Source organism: Papio anubis, chromosome 8 (genome assembly GCF_008728515.1).
Source record: "Papio anubis isolate 15944 chromosome 8, Panubis1.0, whole genome shotgun sequence".
NCBI lineage: Eukaryota > Metazoa > Chordata > Mammalia > Primates > Cercopithecidae > Papio > Papio anubis.
In genome coordinates, this window is record NC_044983.1 from 134,808,059 (window position 1) to 134,829,736 (window position 21,678).

A 21,678-nucleotide genomic window follows, 5' to 3' on the forward strand; every position below is an offset into this window, starting at 1 on the left:
AACCTTAATATAATTTAGAACCTAGCATTTAGAAAACATGGCCATGACACATCAGGGATAAGGACTGCTCATGAAACATGCTTGATTTGGCAAAAGACGATAAATCTAAAACCTTGTGGGTTTTGTCTTTGTTTTTGTTTGGAAGCAGCCAGAAGCAGGCTATGATATATGATGGGAAAGAAAAAGGAATACCTAATACTTCCCGTTTTGTCACGACACATGTGCACACAGAAGCACACACAACACACGCACACAGCCACTCAGTCCTTAGGGAGGAAAAGAGAAAGGAGTTAGGTCAGAGACACCACTAAGGGTGGGCGATTGAAGGCTCTGAGCGTGGTGTGCAGCTTTGGGGTGGGTATCCTCTCAGCTCTGTCTCCGTGGTCTTGGTCTCACATCTGTCCCGGGAAAACCACTGCAGAGATGGGGCGGGTGGGGTGAGAAATGTAAGGCATAGTCTGCTGGGAAGGAAGGAGGAGATCCATGCTTCATGCTCAGATGTGAGTTTCAGAGGAGAATGGGCCTGTATTTCCCTTTGGCCTGCTCTGTCTGGCTGGAAAGGTGGGGGAAAATGAGACCAAGAGACCAAGAAAGGAGGAAGGAGAGAAAGTAATAATGATGACAATAATAATAAATAAACAAGAAAAGACGAGTTGGACCAATGGAAATTAACACCAACTATGACAAATGACTTTTCTGTCCCATTTCCCTCCCCACACCTAAACGGACTTCCGGCGTTTCATCAGCCTCTGGTGGTCGGTAAAGCTGTGTAACCCAGGAGAGATGGAGCTAATAGGAGATGGGAAGAGGCTGTTTTTTAATGTGCTTGGTGAGATCTCCTCGATCTTGTAAGAGATGGAGTGGAAGTAGTGGGGGGCAAGCTTGGCGCTGAAGGAGTTCTGAGGAGCCGCTGAGCGGCCGCCATAGTCCTGCGAGCGGTAGCAGGTGCAGGAGCACACAGACTGCAGGTCCGCGACGTCCGCCTTGTACCTGGGCCGGCTGGGACGTGGCTCCTCAGGGATGTGAATGACCATGCTGTTACGGTTTCCAGCGAGGGATGCCCTCTCTTCGGCATCCCGCCGCTCATCCTCACTGTTCATGGTCAAGAACCTGAGGACGACCAGGTTGAGGAAGGCCCCGATGACTGTCAGCCCCACCAGGATATACATAAAGCTAAAGGCCACGTAGAGTGGCTTCTTCTGCAGGGCACCCTTGGTCTGCAGGGCCACGTAGTCCCCGAACCCAATGGTAGTCAAGGTGATGAAGCAGTAGTAGTAGGCGTGGAAGAAGCTCCACTCCTCACACTGGGAGAAGGCAGCCGCCCCGATGCACAGCGTCCCCATGCAGGAGAAGAAGCCCACAGTCACCATGTTCTCCATGGACACGTCAGTGTTGCGCATGCCACAGCACTTCTTGATGCGCTTCAGCAGGTAGCGCACGAAGGTGTTCATGCGCTCGCCCAGGCTCTGGAACATGACCAGCGTCAGCGGAATGCCCAGCACGGCGTAGAACATGCAGAAGGCCTTGCCCGCATCGGTGCCAGGTGCAGCGTGCCCATAACCTGTGGGGGAGGGGACGAGAAGAACAGGGAGAACAAGTGAGGAGGGGTCTAGAGGTTGGGGGAAGTGGGGGTCGACTTAGTGCAGTGCAGGGGGACCTGGTATGCTTCAGTTGGGCTGGAACTGGGGGAATTTCCTCTGCAGGGTAGAAGGGCATGGCCATATCTTGGAGGGAGGAGAACAAAGGAGAGCCAGTTTCTTAGAAGTCACATGAGGTTGGGGGATGGCACTGGGGGTAGGAACATTTCAGCAGGGAGGGGATTGGGGATGTTACAACCTGGGATGGAAGGGAAGAGAAAAACAAGGAAGAATCAATGTCACTTGTGATGTGCCACTGAGAGGGGATGGAGGGGCATTCCAGTGCCACCTTGGAGCAACACAAACGCTTTAAAAAGATAAAAGCAGATTCACTACTAAGAGAACTCAAAGTACCAAGCCCAAGGGAGAAACCTCTCTATGTCCACTATGGATTGGCATGAAGAATAGATTTTCAAAGAATGATACCCGCCATGGACCAGGCACAGTGCTAAATCCTCTTACACACATCACCTCATTCTAGCCTCTAAACAACCATAATGATTCCAACCTCGCTGACAAGAAAACTGAGTGAGTTACTTAATAGCAGGGTAGCTTGATTTCTTCAGAGTTGGGATTTCAGCCCAGAGTTTTCAACTGCCAAGAATGAGGCTCAAAAGCAGAGACTTTGAATCAAGAGAGGCGATTGCAGAGTGAGACATAAATGCCACAAAGGCATATTTTTAAAATGTTTTGTTCGCTGCTGTATTCCCCCATACCTAGAAAGTAAACTATTTAATAAAGGAATGAATACATTTGCACCACTCTATGAATGGAGCCTGGATAGAAATCAGGAAACAACCCTTAAAGACCTTATGTGTGTAAGTACTTTTGAAATTCTTGATGCAACTTCATTGCGTGGTTGCTGCAGGGAATCCAAGTGAAGCCTTTATTTCCTCACATTCAAAATGAAGGCAATGATGTTGAATAGGTGAAGTCAGCTGCAGGGTCACCCAGCTGGTCAGTGACAACGTCAGAACCAGGATGGGCTCTTCCCAATACAGCAGAAGGAACAAGGGACTCAGTAGGTTCAAACTGTGGCACTAACACTACCCAGAATAAAAACCTGGATCACGGACAATATTTGGACTGAAATTTTTGAGGGATGTACCTGGTCTTCCAACATCTAAAATCCTGCCCATCGAGACAGAGTTCCCGGATGTAACCCTGTCACATATTCATGGTCACTTAGCTTGCTTCTTTACCTTGGGTTCCATAAGCTTTTCCAAACCCATGTGTCTTTATCTGTTACATGGGATAGGTGGCATTGTATAGATCTGCCGAGATCAGACAGCTCCTAGCCCAGAGTCTGATACACAGTAGGGATCTACCAGACCCCAGGATCCTCTACCACTGCCTCTTGCAGGAAGCTGCCCCTGACTGCTCTACCTCACGTTTCTCCATCAGGGCTTCATTGCCTGTGGCTCAGTCTGCCTGTCTCTGGTGGTGCGAATATGTGCCATGACCTACCTACCCCCATGGGCCAAACTGTCACTTGAGAAATAACATCACATATTTGCCTCCAGAAGGCCTTCTCCCCATCCTCTCTGGCCCTCAATCCCAGCTAGCACTGAGCTCTGACACCCCTTAGTCCTTACGAAAGAAGAGATGATGTGACAAAGTTAGGCCAGAAAGGACAGGGTGGGGAAAGAGAAAAGCTGAAAAAAAGAGAATATATGTATCAATTGAAATTATCCAATCTGAAAAGCAGAGAGGAATAAAAATGGAAAATAAAGCCTTGGGGGAGCTGTGGGACAATATCAAAAGGTGTCCCAGAAGGAAAGAGAATGAGACAAGAAAAAGAAGAAATATTGGCCAAAAGTAGCCAAATTTAGGCCGGGCGCAGTGCTTTACACCTGTAATCCCAGCACTTTGGGAGGCCAAGGCAGGGGGATCACTGGAGGCCAGGAGTTTGAGACCAGCCTGGGCAACATGGTGAAACCCCATCTCTACTAAAAATACAAAAATTAGCCAGGTGTGGTGGCATGTACCTGTAGTCCCAGCTACACAGGAGGCTGAGGAAGGAGAATCACTTGAACCCAGGAGACGGAGGTTGCAATGAGCCATGATTGCGCCACTGTACTCCAACCTGGGTGACAGAGCAAGACTTCATCTCAAAAAAAGCTAAATTTGATGAAAGACACAAACTTATAGATTCAAGAAGCTCAGTGAACCCCAAGCAGGACAAATACAAAGAAAACCACACGCCAGAGTCGAGCTGCTTAAAGTCAGAAAATAATGAAAGCAGCCAGAGAAAAACAATTATACCACATACAGGGAAACAGCAACATAATATTGCTTACTTCTAAACATAAGCAACAGAGGCCAGGAAGCAGTGGAAGCACGGCTGTAAAGAACTAAGACTGCTCACTGGGAATTCCACATCCAGAGAAATTATCCTTCAAGAAAGGCAGAACAAAGACATTTTCAAATTAAGCAAAACCACAGAGTTCAGTACCAGCATATCTGTACAACAAGATTACTGAAGGCTGCTCTGTCTGGGGAGAAGGACACCAGATGGAAACTTAGGTCTTCAGGAAAGAAGGCACATCTTGGCAAACAAGTAGGGTAAATATAAAAGATTGTAGGGGTGGGAATCCTACTCTATCTCCATATAGCTCACCCATAGAGCTGATACAAAAAAAGCCAGCTGGAATGCTGGAGAATAACAGAAGGTTGTTGAAAACTTAATAAGTGGTAATGTTCCGTATGTGATATATTTACTAGAAGAAGTCAACACAGCATTTTCTGGGTCAAAAACTGCATACCAGGTGCCACAGTCCCCCACCCTGACTTCTGTTCCTGCTAGTAAAAACAAGAAGCAGTTTGCCTTGGCAGGGCTTGGACAGCAGTACACTGGTATGTCCTGTCTCAGGCTTATGTCAATTCTGCTGTCTTACTAGAGCATAAAAACACTTGATCATTGACCGTGTTTCTCACTGGTCCACTGCATCGATGATATCCCTTGGGTAAGATACATGCATGAGAGAGTATGGGAGATGAACAGCACTGAGGTTCGGGGGTCTTCCACATTAACACATTTCCTGGGGGCCCAGTGGTCTGGGGAACAGGACCATTCCCTCTAAAGCGAGAGACAAGTTTCAGAACTCCCCAGGCCTTCCAGGAAAAAGGCGGTGCAGGGTATCCTCCCCGGTCCTGTTCAGGTGTTCCCAGCCACAGCCTGCTCTCTACCGTGGGAGCTACAGCAAGTGTCCCTTTGCCCTCTGGTTTCCAGTTGGGTCCATCCAATGGTCAGCCCCAGTAGATCAGAGGAAGGGAAGAGGACTTCGGCAATTAAGCTGCATCTGCCAGCAGGCTCACAGCAGCTACTCTCTACAAGTTCCAAGAACTGCACCCTTGGTGTGTTAATCGCTCTCCACTGGTGTTCCACATACCCCTCATTGCTGCCCCCCAACCCTGCCTATGTGTTCAAGAAGAATTTATCAATAGCCCATTTATTAATCATTCAGTGTGAGAGCTGTATTTCCTGCAGAGACCCTGTTATCCCTCTGTTCTCCCCTGGGTCTGTTTCACAAATCTGTTTATGATAGAACACTGCAGGTACTGTATACAAACAGGTCTGCAAATATTAAGTCCACATGTCAGATGTTCCCAAATACCTGTATAGAACACACATACATGGCATCCATGAAGACTTCATACAGAATACACACAGTATATACTTGGAACTTAATGTGTAGAATAACAGCACATGTGACAGTATATACAGATAGACCAAGAGGCTCATATAACTACAGCACACCCATATTCACCAGCAAATATTGTCTATGCAGTGTGTATGCCTATAGAACACACATGACACAGGCTGTGTATGTGCCATACCTATGTATATGCTGCAGACTGCACACATGTATGTTTTAGTAGCACACACCATGTCTACAGGTTATATGTAGAAGATACAATAAAGAACATAGAAAATGCCTGTATGCTGGATACATGACACAGAAGATGGCCTCTAAGCTCTTCCTAAGGGGAGAATGAGGTACAAATCTAATACATTCCCCCAGCACCTGTGTGACAACTCAAGTCTTAAAAGACTATTTTTTCCCATCTGCAAATGAACATATCCCAATACCCGCCGCCCGGGGCTCAGAAGACGTATTCATTCATCAACTCATATGTTACCCATTCAGACAACTCCAGAGACTTGACTGTGCCCGGGACCTGCTCTTGGCACAGGGGATTCCTGCAAATCTCCCAAGGGGCTCCAGCCAGCCTGTACCCAACACGAGCAGGTGCAGATAGAGGCTGGGGCATGGATGTGGAAAGGCCACAAGTGACCCCTGGGCTCTGTTCCTGGTCACCTCCCACCCCACCTGTGAGTTCAGGAACCACACACGCCCATGTGGATTTTCCCTCTAGGACTCCAGGCTCCTATAATACCCCACACCCACCAGGCACTACAAGGGGTGACCGTCTCCATCTGAGGACCACAGAGGTGACAGAACCTCAGAAGTCCCACCTACCGCTGGCCACCCTATCCCTTGTCATAAAGGGATCACTCGTCCCTTTGGCAATGAGACTTCTGAAATGGATGTGCACAAAATTCAGGAGGCACACATACAGCACCGAAGGTAGAGAGAACGAAACCAGGACTCCCAGAGGGGCGCCCCAGCCTGCGGGCGAGGTCCAGCCAAGCAGCCTCAGTCACTCGAACCACTTTACAGATGTGGAAGATGAGGCTGCAGGAGGGAGATTGGATCAACTCACAGCTGCCCTGCAAGAGGCCACATCATCCTTACCCAACCCAATGCCTGGCACCCCCTACAGGCACCCAGCCAACAGCAGGGGCCCTAAGCCAGAGTCCCAAGCCAGAGTCCCACCAACTGAGGAATGCAAAGGCCACACACACGGTACAAAGCCCCTGCACACAAGGGACACAGCCAGCCCACACTGCTCATCTCCAGAGCTTCACCGCCTGTTTTGCTGATGTCTAAGGGGATGCAGAGTTAGAGACATGCCTGTCTTTGGGACCTGGATGGCCAGGAGTCAGGCCTCTGGGTGTGAGGTTAACCACAGTGGCACTGGTGACAGAGACAGCACTGACAGCCTGAAATCTGGCCTCCAGCATTGCTCACGCAGCAGCGGCTCCTTGACACCATCCTTCCCAAGATTCCAGGATGCCGGCACAGTTCAGGGACCCTGGAGGGGCTTACAATTAGTTCCAGTCGAGTGCCTGTCCCAGCTTCCTCAGCCCGGCTGGCCCCCGCATCACTCAGTGCTTCAGGCTCCAGGGTCCTGCTCTGCCCACCCACCTGCCCTTCCATGGCCTGCTCAGCTTTGCCGACAGGTGGCAGTGCCCAGGACCAGGCAGGGTGGGTAGATGTGAGTAGTGAAGGAGATTCAGGAAGACCCCCAGCTCAGCCCAGCCCCATGTCCCAGCACACGGAACCAACTCCTCAAGTGGTGCCCCACCAGGGGTCTGGAGCATCCTAGGTCACCTGCTAAGTGAAGCCAGTACTGAAAGAGAACCTCCAGTTCACCCTACCCACCTCCACAGTCAGAGGCAACTGACACCCGGGGGCCGGTGACGCCCACCTCCACAGGGCCGGCTGGTGATGGGGTTCCTGCCCGAAAGATCTGGAAAGGGGACAGTCATTGTAAAAATGACAACGCCCACTCAGAAAAGCTGGCTCTGCACTGTGCACTATGACTCCTGAGCACTCTGGAAGGACCCCTCTGCTTCCTCATCTGTGAAATGGGGCATAGGACGTGCATCAGAGAGGAATGAGAATCGGCCCCCTCACTGGGCCCCACCCAGAATTGACCAAATGCATGGGTCCCTCACCGAGAGCTGGGCCCTGCAGCCTCTGAACTGAGCCTCACCTCAGGCTGGTACGCAGCCCTGGGGGTCAGGTCTTCCAGCCCCCAAGTGCCCAGATGGATCCGCAGCCAATGATGTCTGGGCCCAAGGGGACTGACAGCCTGCCTGCTTCCACAGGGCCTTCTCAGCTGGTTACTAGGTGCCTCTTCCAGCCCCAGATCCTGGTGGAAGGCTGGGGGCTCCCAGGACAGCACCCACAGGCTGCACTCCTCACCTATCCAGACACTGACTGGCCCTGCTGGGGAGTCACAGCCTGGGCCACCTTAGGCCAGACCATGAGCTCCCGAGGAGAGCAGAGCCCACTGACTCAGCTGTGCAGATCCCAGGGCCCAGCATGGAGGAGAAGGCAGCACATGGTGTCCCCAGACACCTCGCTGTGCAATCGACTTCCATCTTCCCAGGCCTGCCTGGAAGTCCCAGCCAATCCCTAAGCCCAGGGCCCAAGGTGGCTGGGGGCAGCTTTGCCCAAGACACGGCATCGCCCAGCCTGATTTTCATGGCCTCTTTAATATACTTAGTAGGTCTCTTTGATCTGTCCTGGGAGAGGCTTTGCAGAGAAGCAGCCTTCATCTCTCTGCTGCAGCTGGCTAACAACACAGAAAAAAGAAAAAAATGAAGAGGCTCCATCTTCCCAGAGAGGAGACAGGCAGGGGAGAAGGATAATAAAACTAATCATTTCTACTGGGTCTGGAGCTCCCCAAACCACCAGCTGTGGCTGGAAGGCAGCGTTCACTTCAAGATGCCTGTCACTCCCCACTGGCTCTGCGAGATTTCCCAGAAGCCGTGGCGGCTACCAGGTACCAGAAGCTTCCCAGCTTCTCCTGTTCTGAACAGCATATTTCACTTAAAGACACTCTAAGCACATGGGACATAGTAGCGCAAGATGCATGCTATATGCATGTAGAGTAGACCATAAGAAGCACCTACTCTGAGCTCCATATTTTAATTAGATACTCAAAGTATCCAGTGGGCTGTCTCCACTGGAGAAAGGCAAATAGGGCAGCCTGGGCCAAGTGGACTGCAGACCAGCCTCGCTCCTGCACTCCAGCGCTCAAGAGCTGTCTGTGGCTCCCCATGTCCCCCCCAGCAATCTAGGTACATCCACACCTGACCATGAGTGACTTTCACAGACTTAAAGGGTAAAACCCCTGCCCTCCACTGTGGAGCTTATTCAGGAGAGAGGTAGGGAGAGCAGGGCCTTTACCTTCCTGCTTCTGCAGCATTACTACCCCTATTCTTTCCACTTGGGAATGCCCAGGCCATTACCCCACTTACCTGATCCCTTCACCAGAACCCATCAAGCTGAGCTTTGAATTCCCACCACAGTGGGGTGGAGTGCAGGAGCTTAGCTCCTGGTGTCAGGCCAGCCCAGGTTTGAGCCCTGACTGTGCCCTCGTAGGGACTGTGGATGGTCACATCCCTCCCTGGGCCTCTTTCTCTTCTGTCACTGCAACCCCAGTCTCCCAGGGAGCCTGGCTGTTCCAGGAGCTGGAGCGGCTGTCCTGCGGGTGAGGGGTGAGCATGGCTGTCTCCCCTAGCCCATAGCTCCCCGGGACAGACTGCCCAGCACTGGAAGGAGATGGCCATACAAGTATTTAGGCACTGAGAAACTTCCCGCTGAAAGAGAATAAAATATAAAGGATATGCAAAGGTTTGTGCTGGTAGGAATTAAAACAGCCACAAATTCCATTAAAGAATGACTCAGGGTGGGTTGGAGGAGGAGCAGGCTGGAGAGGTGAGCTGCCCGTGGGCTTCCCGGCTGGCTCCCACAGAAGTCTGCGGCAAGCATCGGCCCCACTCAGGCCCCCGAATGAGCTTGGCATGATTTAAACCCAGGCATCTGCAAACACCAAAAGCAAAGTGATGCATGGGTCACACGTAGAGTAGGCAGGAATCAATGGGTCCCAAAGTCTGGGTCTGGCTCCATCTCCTACCTGCTAACCATGACCTTGGGCAAGACACCTTAGATGCTCTAAGCCTTAACCTTCCCTTCTGGCAAAGGCAATATGGAATGAAGCAGCCTCCTCCAGTGGCACGGCACTTTACATCCACTCGACAATGCTTTTCCCAACTTGTTCTTTCATGGATAAGGGATATCAGTGCTGGTGTGTCAAGGGCTCTTGCAACATAACACAACCCCAATCTCTACTGGGCACTACACGCAGGCTTGGTCTCCTGTTCAGCCCAAGAAGGGAATGGGTAGTTTGCAGGCACTCTGATGGTTTCAGCAAAAGCCTCAGGGTTTGGGGCTTGATGGGTGACTCAAAGGCATCTGCTTTTTCCTGCCAGACGGGAGGGTGAGGTCCGGAGCTCCTGCAGTCATTTCACTATCAGGAGGATGAACTCAGCCTCAGAAGATAACATCCCGTCCCCGATCTCAGAGAGACGGGAAGTTGTACAGGAATGTTTCACGCTGCATCTAAACCTGTCCTACCTGGAGTCAGCCCATCTCACAGGCAGTTCATTCTGTCCCCCCTGTAAATGTGTTGGCTTTAGCCAGGGTTTCACTGGAGGTGATTAACACCCAACCCAGAGTACACATCCTAATACCCTAGCAAGACTACAAATAACCCACAACAGTTTTTTCAACAAAGCACTTTGCAATTCACACTCCCCTGTGTCTCTTGCTTCCAACTTTCTCTTGGAGGCTACCGCTGATATATATGTCCTGGGGAGAGGGGCTGGAAGGTGACAAGGCTGAGCAGGCAATGGCTAGCTGGCAGGCCAGGGCCTCTCAAAGAACAGCCGCTCCCGTCCCAGCCCCAGGATGCTGGGCCAGGGTGACTCAATTCTGAGTTTTAAAGAGAAGCTGAAAATATGGATTTTTTTAAATGTGGTATCTAATTAGTGTCCAATTAAACATTTGAAAACATGGCACAGGCCAAACAAAATAAGATGAAACAGACCATCTGTCTCAAATGGAGGCCACACATGCTCCAGAAATGGTGAATAAGAGTGAGAACGGAAGAGACCTGGGGTTGTGGGGGAGGAGGGCAGCAGGAGAGTGAGGCGAGTTGGGGTAAGACCCACAGAACGCATGGCTCCCCATTTTCTTTGCCTTCCCTCCCTTGTGGCGAGGCTGCCTGGGACAAGAACCATCAGTTGGCTCCATTTCACAGATGCACAAATAAAGGTGACATAGAAGCACCTCCCACACTGGGCTGAGGTCAGCCCTGCCCTGCACAGAGAGCCGAGGAGCCCCCACCCTGGCAAACATGGTCATTCTGGGTAATCTAAGGCCTCTTCCCACAATCACCATGGAGAACTTGAGCCCCAGGCCCCGGCCCCGGCCCCTCATGCTGTTCAGGCAGGGCATGGCCCCCTCGTCTTCCACATCCACCCATGCCCCAGGATTCCAAGGCCCCAGCCCTGAGCTGCCCTCAGAGCCCTGGCAACTGGCTTATTCTCAGGCTTGGCACCCTGTGTTCCCTGAAGGAAAATCTGGCAGATTTGGTGTTTTATTTAATGAAAGCAATTTCCTCATATGATTTATTATTAATTCTCAAAAAGAACTTCAGTTCCCTTTTGGTTTCCCTTCATTTGATGCCTTAAGGGGGGAAATGGACTAAATATATAAAATATATTTCTAAAACATGAGCTTGCAAAGCACAAATTTCCAACAACATTCAAGAAGACCTTTCTCCTCCTCTGCTCCATGTAGGGCCTTGGGTGAGGCCCCCTTGGGAGAGCCCTAGGGCCCCTTCCTGAGGAAGGCCAGCCTGAGGGAGCCCCGGCGCCTGGCCCAGGATTGCACTGGATGGACATCTCGTCCCTGGTTGACCCATGGTTATCACTGACCCAGCACCTCCCGCAGTGGCCTCGGCCAGCCTGGCTCCGACTGTAGTCGGCCACTTTCCAGCTCTGCGGCTTCACCTCCCATGGGCCTCTGTCCCTTCTCATTATGAGGACACAGCCGAGATTAAATGAAGAGTCTTCGTCCCCATTCTATGGATTGGGAGGCTGAGCCTCGGTACACATCAGCTATCATAGTTACATGTGCTTCTCACCAGGTGGCATCAGGAAACCTCTGCTGGCCGGGGCCTAGATGCATGGCGGGGGCACCCCTGGGGAGGGCAGGAAGGCCTACGCGGTGCACCCTGAGATGTTCTCCATTCCTGGCTCATACCCAAACACCAAAGAAATCCGTTCTTAAAGCATTTTTAGCAACTTCACACCTAGGTGTGTCACTAAAACCTAAACAAAGACTTGTACCCACGTGTTCACAGCCTAGCTTCACAATAGTCCAAACGTGCGTCGGTGGATGGACACCTAAACAAATGTGGTCCATGTGTATGACGGAACGTGTTCAGCCTTAGAGACGCAGTCCTGATGGGCGTTACAGTGCAGATGAGCCTTAGTCAGCTCGGGCTGGGCTGCCATAAGAAAACGTTATACCACAGCACTGGGCAGCTTCAGCAAGGGACGCTGATTTCTCCACAGTTCTGCAGGCTAGAACTCCACAATGAAAGGGGGGCAGATGAGGTTTCTGGTGGGGGCTCTCCCGGGCTGTCCCCAGATGGTGCACAGAGAGACAGTGTCCCCATATCCCTTCCTCCTCTTAGGAATCCTAAACCTGCTGGATTAGGGCTTCACTCATATGACCCCATTTAACCTCAATTACCTCTCCTAAAGGCCCCATCTCCAAATACAGTCAGGTTGGAAGTTAGGGCTTCAATGTGTGAATTTCGGGGGGACACAGTTCAGTCCATAACCTTGAGTGACGGAAGCCAGTCATGAAATAACAAGTATTGTAGGAGTCCACAAACACCAGAACGGGGACGCCTATGGGGACAGAAAGCAGGTTAGTGGTTGCCTAGGGGTTGCAGGGGGAGGTGGTGTGGTAGGGAGGGGCCGCGAAAGGGTAAGGGGTTTCTTTTGGGGGTAATGAAAATGGCTTGGAACTCAGTTCCAGTGGTCGTACAACATTGCACTGAATTGTACACTGAACTATACTCTTTGAAAGGGGGAATTTTGCTACGTGAATTTTACCTCAATTTTGAAAAAGCATTATTTTTAATGCTTCTAAGCCTTAAAACTCTTAAGCTGAGCCTCAGAGGATAAGGAAGTGGTGGCGGCGAGGCTTTGTGGGTGCTGGAAAGAAAGGGTCTGCTCGCAGGGGCTTGCTACGGGTCTGGAAACGCTCTGTAGAATCCTGGGCGCTGCCGCCGCCGCCGCCGCCCCTCCCCTCCCCGGGGTGTCTCTCTCTCTCTCTCTCTCTCCCTCCCTCCCTCCCTCCCTCTCTCTCTCTCTCTCTCTCTCTCTCTCTCTCTCTCTCTCTCTGTCTCGGAGGATGCAGGCTTGGGCCAGCCCCCAATCCTAGAAACAAACAGCAGCACCACCCAAGGCTCCAGGCTCCCTCATCCCACTTAGCCACCTACCCTTCCACCCACTCCAGCCTCCAGGCACAGGCTGCAGACATCGGCCCGAACCTGCACCGTATCTGCCAATGGAAGGCCCATGGAGTGGCTTTGGGGTGGCAGCTCGGAGAGGGTATAGGTGAACTTCTCGGGTCCGGGGCCTTGGGCCTGCCCAGGGACACAGAAGGGAAGACAGGTGCCTAGAAGGCCTTCCCCTATGAAAGAGCCACACAAGCGCACTGCACATCGTGTGTCCTGAGCAGGAGGCCGACAGCAGGGTGGGTGGAGAAGGCTGGGGTCCAGGCACACCCCTTCTCAGTCCCCCAAAATATCGAAGGCTGGGAAATACAGAAGCCTGCAATCATACTCTTGCAAGAGGCTGGAGGTCATCCATCCCCCAAGCAAGTCAACTTTTGAAAGCGGCTCCTAGAAAGTGTTGCCAGGAAAGAGCCGAACGGGCCACAAGGACAGAGAATCTCTGCCTCAGGGGCTCCGCTCCCTGCAAGAGGCGCCCTGCGCAGCGCCGGCCACCGGAGAGGCAACGGCGCCCTCTGGCGGTCGCTTGGGCGACTGCAGGGACACGGCCGTGGGTGCGGGTCGGCCGCCCACGATTTCCGGTGACTGTGTCCAGAATCCAGAAATCATCTGGGAGAAGTCGCTAATCTTTCTTTCTCATAGATGAGATGTCATGTGATGAATCTTAGAAGCTGGCATCCATCAATGGCCTTTTAGCATTGACAAAAGATAAATAATGGTAACAATAACGACCACCAGATATTGCAGGCTGGTGCTGAGCCAGGGACTGCGCTAAAATGTTTCTCCCCTTCCTCAACCCACTGGTTCTGGGGAAGGGGATACCCTTTGCAGGGTCAGTGGTATTCTTTCTGTGGCATGGGTAAGAAAACTCCCCCTAGCCCTGCGCAAAGCATGTTGCTTTTGTAAGCCCCCAAGCCAGCCTGATGTGATCTTCCGCCTCTGCACTCAGAGCCTGGCCCTGGCTGCAGGCCGGGTGCCCACACCTGGTCAGGCACTCGAGAGAAACCTGCATTTTCCTGCTGGCCGCCTCCATCCCTTTCCAGCAAAATTCTCCTCACTCCCTTCCGTTCTACTCTTTCTTCCCACCACTAAATAATTCCTCTCCCACTCCAAAAAAATTTTTAGAAATACTACAAGAAAATGTGGGGAAACAAGCCTAAATTTAAAAAAACAAAGTACAGAGGGAAAAAAATATATAAAATGTGGCTGACTTTTGAAAAGTCTGTGATAGAAGAACTGAAAATCAAGCTAGGCCCTAATACTATCTGTAAGTAATAATTGATACATTTTGTTTTAAAAAAGTGAAATCAAATCAAACTTTAATTCCTGCTTTGTTTCTCCTGGATTCTCATTTAGGGCTAATTCACCTTATTGCAGGGTCTGAGAGGGAACAGGCAGAGTTCACCCTGGAGGGATCTACAGGTCAAAAGAACAAGAGCTTTGAATGCCGAGTTACTGGGAGCTGTAAGTTCCGGTCAAATCAGACCAGGTGAGAACCACAAAACCCGATGCCTCCTGGGAGGTCTGACAGTGGAAATGAAGGTAAGACGTGTTGCATGTGTGATGTCTAAAGCATTGCTTCCTAATAATGGGATCGCCTGGGATTTGCTGCAATGCCCATTCTGCTTGGGAGGTGGGGGGTGGGGCCTCTGCATTTCTAGCAAGTGTCTCATTGACACGAGTCACCACAGACCCCACATCATGCAAAAAAAAAGGCCTCAAAAAAGCAGGAGCAGGTAAGATCTGTGGGGTGCCCCAGGCCTTGTTCCTACCATGTTTTCACTGTTAACACTGAACTCAGTGCACACTGACAACAGAGTCAGCCCACGCTAGAGTCTGATGGCAGCAAACTGGCTTCCACCAGGGCCTCCCGCGTGGAAGGATGCTCATTTTGTCAGGAAGCAACAGAAGCAGGTGGGTTTAGCAGAGACCGTCAGTGTCCACCCACATATGTGACCTCTTCCTGCTCCTGGGCACACAGCTGGGCCAGAGTCCCTTGCAAGTAGACATGGCTGTGTGACTCAGTGCTGGCCAGCAGGGTTCCAGGCCTGGCCCACTAAAACCTGCCATATGATTTTCTCTCTGACCCTCCCTGTCTCTGCCTCTGCTTCTCTCTCCCTGCTCCCCATTCCCCCTGCTCCCTCCCTAAACATAGAAGCCTCAGAACCTAAGGTGGGATGACGCCTCCAGCTGTTAGGAGCCTGAGTTCTGAGTGACCTAGAGCAGAGCCCCTGCTGAGAAACAGTGGCTGTGATGCAAGAGAAGTAGTGACCTGTGATGCATGAAGCCAATGGCATTTGGGGGTACATCTGCTATGCACCTAGCTCATAACATGTACTTAAGATGATTCTGTACCAGCACAGAAGTTGAACTTGGAGAGCAAAGACGTACAGACAGGCCCAGCCCGCTTATTGTTCAACGAAATGCGAGAAGAACCTCTGTTTGGTGCAGTCATGTCCATGGAACAGGTGAGAAAACTAGGGCTCAGGGACACAAGTAGCAGGGGGGCGATCTGGCAGGGTGCAGCCTGCCGTGTGACACTGACTGGCCATGTGCACATGTGGACACATGCAGAGACACAGATACACAGGCACTCATATAAACAGACACACATGTATACAGAGACAGACATGCTCACGTACACGAATATAAATACATATGACATGCTCACACACACATCTGGCCTGAGGCATTTGGCTGGGGTGGAATAGAAGTAATATTAACCTGACCACTTGAAAGCCTTCCTCACTCCTTACCTAATTATAGTAAACATGCAATAAATGCGAACACTTGTAAAAGGCCTAGAAAGCTGCCTGGCACATAGTCACTCAGTCTCCTAGTTGGCCAAACAATGACAATCAGGACCTCCTGGAGCTGTGAGGATTAAATGATTTCAGCCAAGTCCCTTGCCCGAGGACACACGACTAATAGGTGGCAATCTTGGATTGCTGCACAACTACTGTGCTGACCTCCTTCCAAAAATGCTGCAGGCACACACACACGCAGATACACGTATACACTCAACAGGCACACTCAGTGACACATACATACGCAGCCCAGAGCCCCGGCTCTCCCAGGCCCTCCCTTACATAACAGCAACCTGAGGTGTCTCCAAGTCTGCAGAGCAGAGTGGAAAAACCCAGGCTGCGAGGCTCACCAGCTCAGCCCAGCTGCTCTCGGTCTGTGCAGCCTCAGTACCTTGTGTCCTGGTCTCCCATCCCAGACAACCACCACCACCCCAAGGCCTGCAGTCAGTGTGAAGACGACGACACACACAAAGCAAGGGGCATGGCCTCCCTAAAGGCAGGGGCCTCTCCCCTGGAGCCTGCAGCCTTTGAATCTGCCCTTTGGTTCCCTAGAAGCCCTTTAACTATTGGCATCGAGCTTGTCACAGGCATCCGCTTCTTGTTTCTTCTGCTCTCTGCCCCAGGGCATTTGTGCCTGCCACACACAGGCCTTATATATACCAGCAGTCCTCCTGACACGCCACATCTTGCCTGCTGGTTCACTCCCATGTCCCTCAACCCAGGGCTGGGAGAGCTTAGCACAGCGGACTCATGGGGCTGAGTCAAGGAGCCCCTACTACTTGGTTTCCTTAGCCTGTTGGGTCTCAAGTTTAAATGGCTTCAGGGACCAGGTAAGTGCCAGTCATGGGGAAGGTGATTCCCTGATGAAGAGATCATGTGCCCACCTAAGGGGGCAGCTGACAAGCAGCTCCAGTTACTGGCTTGAGGGAATACGGCTCAGGGAGGCCTGACCTAACCCTCCTGGGAAAGGCAGGCATACAGATGCACCTGTGGATGGGCCATGGTGCCCCACGGCCTCCCTAGCTTCTTGTCTGCCCTCCAGATCCACCTTTCCTGAAGCCCCCACTGCCTTCAATCCACCAGTCCGCCAGTGCTGGCCCTGCAGGACGGCACATCCCGAGATGCCCCCAGCCGCTCACCTCTTCAGGAGCCCTTTTACGGAAGCTGCCTGGATTCTCCATGAGGGCAGGGCCAGCTCTGCCCTGCTGGGATGGACTGTCCTGCCCAGAGCATTGAGGATGGCTCGGACCCCAGTTTGTCTCCAGGTCCCCAGGGCCAGGCCTGGCACTTAGTAAGTAACCATCCCCCAAACAGCTGGACATGGGAGGCTCGCACCAGTGCCTCCTCCCGAGATCATTCGCCCTTGATTGAAAGGGGGGGGGAAGGGGAATCATTGGGTGAAGGGGAGCAGGAGGAAGACAACAGCCATCAGCCGAGGCCTGCACTGAGAGCCTCTGTGAGGGGACAAGGCCCCTCCTTGGGTGTTTTACAAAGAGCTTCTGGGGCATCATCTAAAGGGTGCTGCCTGAGTTATCAGCGGGCAGGGACAGCCACCTCCACAGGTGTGGTGCGAGGTGTCTAGGGCCAGTGTCAGTGGATTCTCATGGATCACTGTCTGGGTCGTTCCCCTGCTGCATGAGGACCCCTGAAGGGTAAGGTGAGCAGGCAGTCCTGTCTGAGAACATTCTAGAGCCTGTTTTACTGCCATGCACAGCTCCGTTGCCTGGTACATAGTAGCTCCTCATCAAAAATTGTTAAATAAATAAATGAACAAACAAGTGTGCAACAAATGTTAGGGTGCCAGGCACTGTTCTAAACAGAGTAACAGGTACTATCCCGTATCATAAACGAGAAAACAGAGGCCAGGGCGTCCGCCACCTGGTGACTTGGCAAAAGGTGGATGCAAACCCAGAACTCCATCCCAAACCCGTCACCCAGGCCACCTTGTTGCTAGGGCAGAGTCAGATTTTCTACATATGACACAGCAGCACTGCTCACTGTCCCCTGAGGGGAGCCTAGCCCTGCCCCAAAGGGCCAGCGGAGGGGACCAGGGCCGGAAGGAGGACAGCAGCCTTCAAAGAGGAAAGTGGGAATGTCAAAGTAGACAACACAGCTGAGGGCTCTGACACCAGGGTCCTGTGGCTTGAGACTCTCCCAGGGTGTACGCCTGCCTCCACAGGAACAAGGGTGACAGTCCTGGGTGGCGGGGGCAGCTCCTCCCCTCATGTCTGGGTGGGTGAAGTGGTGTCTGGCATTGCCTGGCACATACAGGCACCTTATCTCAGTCCTTTACTCAACAGATCATGACTGAGTACCTACCATGGGCCAGGCACTGTGGTGGGTGCTGGAGAGTCAGGACCACGATGATAAAAATGATAACAGTGACAACTTGATGCTAACATTTCAGGCATCACCGTCAGCTCAGTGCAGCCCAAGACAGCTTTAAATCACCTGCCTCGTCAGCAGAGGGCACAGCGATCATGAGGGTGTAGCGGGGCTTGGGGAGAACAGCTCTGGGGAAGGCCTTTGGTATCCTCAGTCGGCAGAGGAGAAACAAGCACAGCCAGGCAGCCACTCACCTGGGGCTCACAGGCTGAGCCCCCTGACCAGCATCAGGCTGTAAATGGGAAACCTGGCCCCGGGCTCAGCACCCAGAGAGAAGGGGAGGGGGGCCCACCCACCCGGCTCTGAGGAAGTGGAGAACCGGCCCAGGCACCTCCAGCCCTGCGGGAGGATGCGTTTACAAACAGGAGCTGGCCCCGATTCATCTCTCCAGAGCCACAGAGCCCTTTTAATTAAAGTGGCTGCCTGGCTGGCTGAGGATGAGGAATGGACCTCGGGGCGTGAGAGCAGCCCCGCATCTGTCTTGTTAGTGGCTGGGTGTCCAGGAGCTGCTTGTGCAGGGCTGGGAGACAGCCTGGGCCCAGGGAGCTGGAGGGAGAGGGCTACCCCATCCCAGAGCTGAGCAGGTGGCTGCTCTCAGGGCCACACACTCTGCTCTACCCCTGCCCGAGGAAGAAAGCGCAGAGCGGCTCAGCTGCACGGGCGCTACAGGGGCAGTCCCTGCCTAGCCGCATAGTGCTTGTCTGTGGCCACCTGATGCTGGCCCGAGGAGCCCGGCCCAGGGAAGTTGGCCTTCGACGGACCACCTGGGAGGAGCACTGGACTCAGAGTCCAACCCTAAGGTCAGGTTACAGCAGGGTCACTGTCTCCACTGGGGACTCAGTTTCCCCTGTCACAGATTGTCCTGCCATGTGATATAGCTATGAGGGTGCCCCACTGGGCCAGCTGGCAAAGCACTGAACTCTGATGAGCTGTGCCAGGCATAGAGGCATCACTGCCTTTACACTCAGAGCCCTCACTGGCGACCATCTTCCTGAGAGCGCCGTGGTGTATATTAAATGAAATCACAATAGCAAGCCGTAGGAAACTGTCCATAGATGTTAGTAGAAGCTGAGTCCCTTCCCTTGACCCCATGGCTCTTCCGATCAAAACCCGTCCCCCAGACCACCACTCTTCCTACGAGGATCTATGCGCAAAGCTGGGGTGGCAGCATAGCATGAAGGTCCCTCCAACCTTTTTCAAATGGGATGAAGGGGACACTCGGGGAGCTCTGGCCCACCTGAGAGCAGCTTGCTCAGCCTCTCCGAGTCTCTGTTTTCTCATCTGTCAAAGGGAAGGGTGTCCCTGCATCTTTCCCACAGCACTGCGAGTGGTAGCACACACAGCTCGGTCCCTGCCAGCCTCAGTGGTGACTGTCTTCTCTCCCAAGCCAGCCCCAGGTGGCCCTATGTGTCTTTCTGCAAAATCCCAAGTCCCTTTACTTTTGATGCCCCCCAACCACTCTCTCTCTGTCCCAGGCCAGGGTTTCTCAAAGCATGGCTATAGACCCTTCACAGGAATCTGTCAGGTACTGGTCAAAATGAAGAGTCCAGGCCCTGGCCCTAACCCTAACCCTGGCCCTAACCCTAACCCACTGAATCAGCCCCGTGAGAGCAGGATGATGACACCACATCACACAACAAGCTGGCTTGTGAGAGCAGCAGCTGTATCATGCACTGGGGTTTGGTACACATTTCTGGGCCTGTGAGAGGGAAAGTGGGAGTGCCAGGGGTCCTGCAGTTCAGAAGGAAGCCCATGAGGTCCCCAAGGACCAGTCCCCACAGATTCGAGCTTCTTGGCCCTCTCTCTGCTGGGAGAAAACCATGCCCTGTCAGCACATCGCCCTTGATACCCTTCCCAAAAAAGCCAAGGGTGACAGCTGCTGGGTGGACACTCTTCTGCAGCTGTCGCTGCTGATTCCCATCAAGGCCAATGCCGGGCAGCACCAGTGTGGGAGGCAGGCTGGCACCTCCGGGAGGGACACTTTATGGTCATAATTACTCTGTAATAACAGGGAAGACCCGGGTCCTGCTGAGCCCACCTCCTGTCTCAACTGTTTGACCTTGGGCAAGTCACCTAACCTTGCAGAGAGTCAGAGACCTAAACACAAAACCAAAAAAGAAATGGAAAAAGCCTGCTGCTGCAAATCCTGATTAATTTATCTCCTGGACTCCCAGCCACCTCTCTTTATTTTCTACTTTTTAGATTTTTCTATTTTGTATTTTGCAGATCACAGGAATAATACTTGCTCACTGAAGAGAATCACAAAGTTGAAAGAAATCTAAAGCAGCAGGAAAAAAAAATCACCCACAACCCCACCACTCAGGAGGCAGTCTGGGAGAATCTTACAGTCCCTGCTAGTCCTTTTCCTGAATACCTCTCCTCCATGGCTGAGAGGAGGCTACGTAGAAGCAATTATGGAACCTGTTTTTTTCCTACTTATCAGAAAATGTGTATGCTATCATATTTCCAATAAAAATTCTTCATAAACATTTTAATTCCTCATAAGCTTCAAGTAGATGTGGCATGTCTTCACCTTAACGGGCTAAATAGGGAATCTGTTGGACCCCTATTTACGTTTTAGCCGAAAGCACACTGTTTCTGGCCCCTGGAATTATGTTCATTCCACATACAAAGACCAGAAACCAATATGGTGGCCGGGATTTGAGCTGGGCATTGCAAGAGTTTCAAACATGAAGACCACCCTTTATTGGCCCAGCACCAATGATATTCTTCTCATGGCATGCCCAACTGCTAGAGATGATGGCTCTCATTGTCCTGGATGAAGGAACTGGCTCAGAGAGGCTAATTACCCTGTCACAGTTCACACAGTTCTTGTGTGGTGACACTGAGATGCCCACCCTCTTCTCTGACCCCCCAGTACCTCAGCTGTTCTCATGCTGGTGTGCTGATGGTCATGGCCAGGTTGGGATGAATGGGCCCTGCCAGTTCCCCTGCCAAAGGTAGAACCACTTCTTAAGCCATTCACCTGGCCAGATGCAGAACCTCTTTTCCCTTCCCTATGTCCCTTCCCTTTCAGCAGAGGTAGACCCAGCTCCTGACCTAATGCTAAAAGTGCTTTCTGAGGTCACAAAACTTCATCCAACTTCCAGAAGGCCACAGCAAGGACCTCCAGGAACTCAACTCTTCCAGAAAAGCAATGAGAACACTGGCAAAACCATCAAATCAACTTTTTTGAATTCTGGAAGTTAGCTGAAGTCTTGTAACAACTGGAAAAATGTTTACATAAGAAAAATGACTAAATTTCAGGAAGAAAAGAAAGTTTTATGGCATTTGAATCTGCCCTGGTCCTGTCTCCCTGCCTCAGCTCCAAGGTGACCCGGAACACCCATAGCTCAGCAATCATAATAGCTGTGAAAATAGCATCCTGGTGGCCATGGAAGGGCCACTCCTGTCTGGAAGCTCTGTCCCCAGAGCTCACTCAGTGAGAGGGCAGCATTTGTTGAAAACAGTCAGAGGCAATGTTTTAACACAGCAGCTGTCCAAAGTACCATGACCATGTAGGTCTAACAAGAGGCTAACCAAAAGACAAAAAGGAAAAATGGGAATAGGAGATTCAAAGGAGGCTTTGGAAAGCTATGACATACTCCTGGGAG

General features: G+C 51.9%; 1 protein-coding gene across 3 annotated transcripts in view; it reads right to left on the reverse strand.

Moving 5' to 3' along the window:
• The window catches only part of KCNK9 (potassium two pore domain channel subfamily K member 9), a 103,350-nt gene that overhangs the window by 16,886 nt on the left and 64,786 nt on the right, over positions 1-21,678 (reverse strand). Inside the window, exon 2 of one of the 3 annotated variants that reach the window (XR_004185960.1) lies at positions 720-1,561. Coding sequence is in view for 2 of the 3 variants with exons in the window: in XM_009213650.4 (XP_009211914.1) it covers positions 720-1,561 (842 nt within the window). In the remaining variant the exon portion in view is untranslated. Of the gene's footprint in view, positions 1-662; positions 1,562-21,678 lie in introns of those variants that run through there. The other 2 variants (XM_009213652.3, XM_009213650.4) reach the window with 2 other exon arrangements.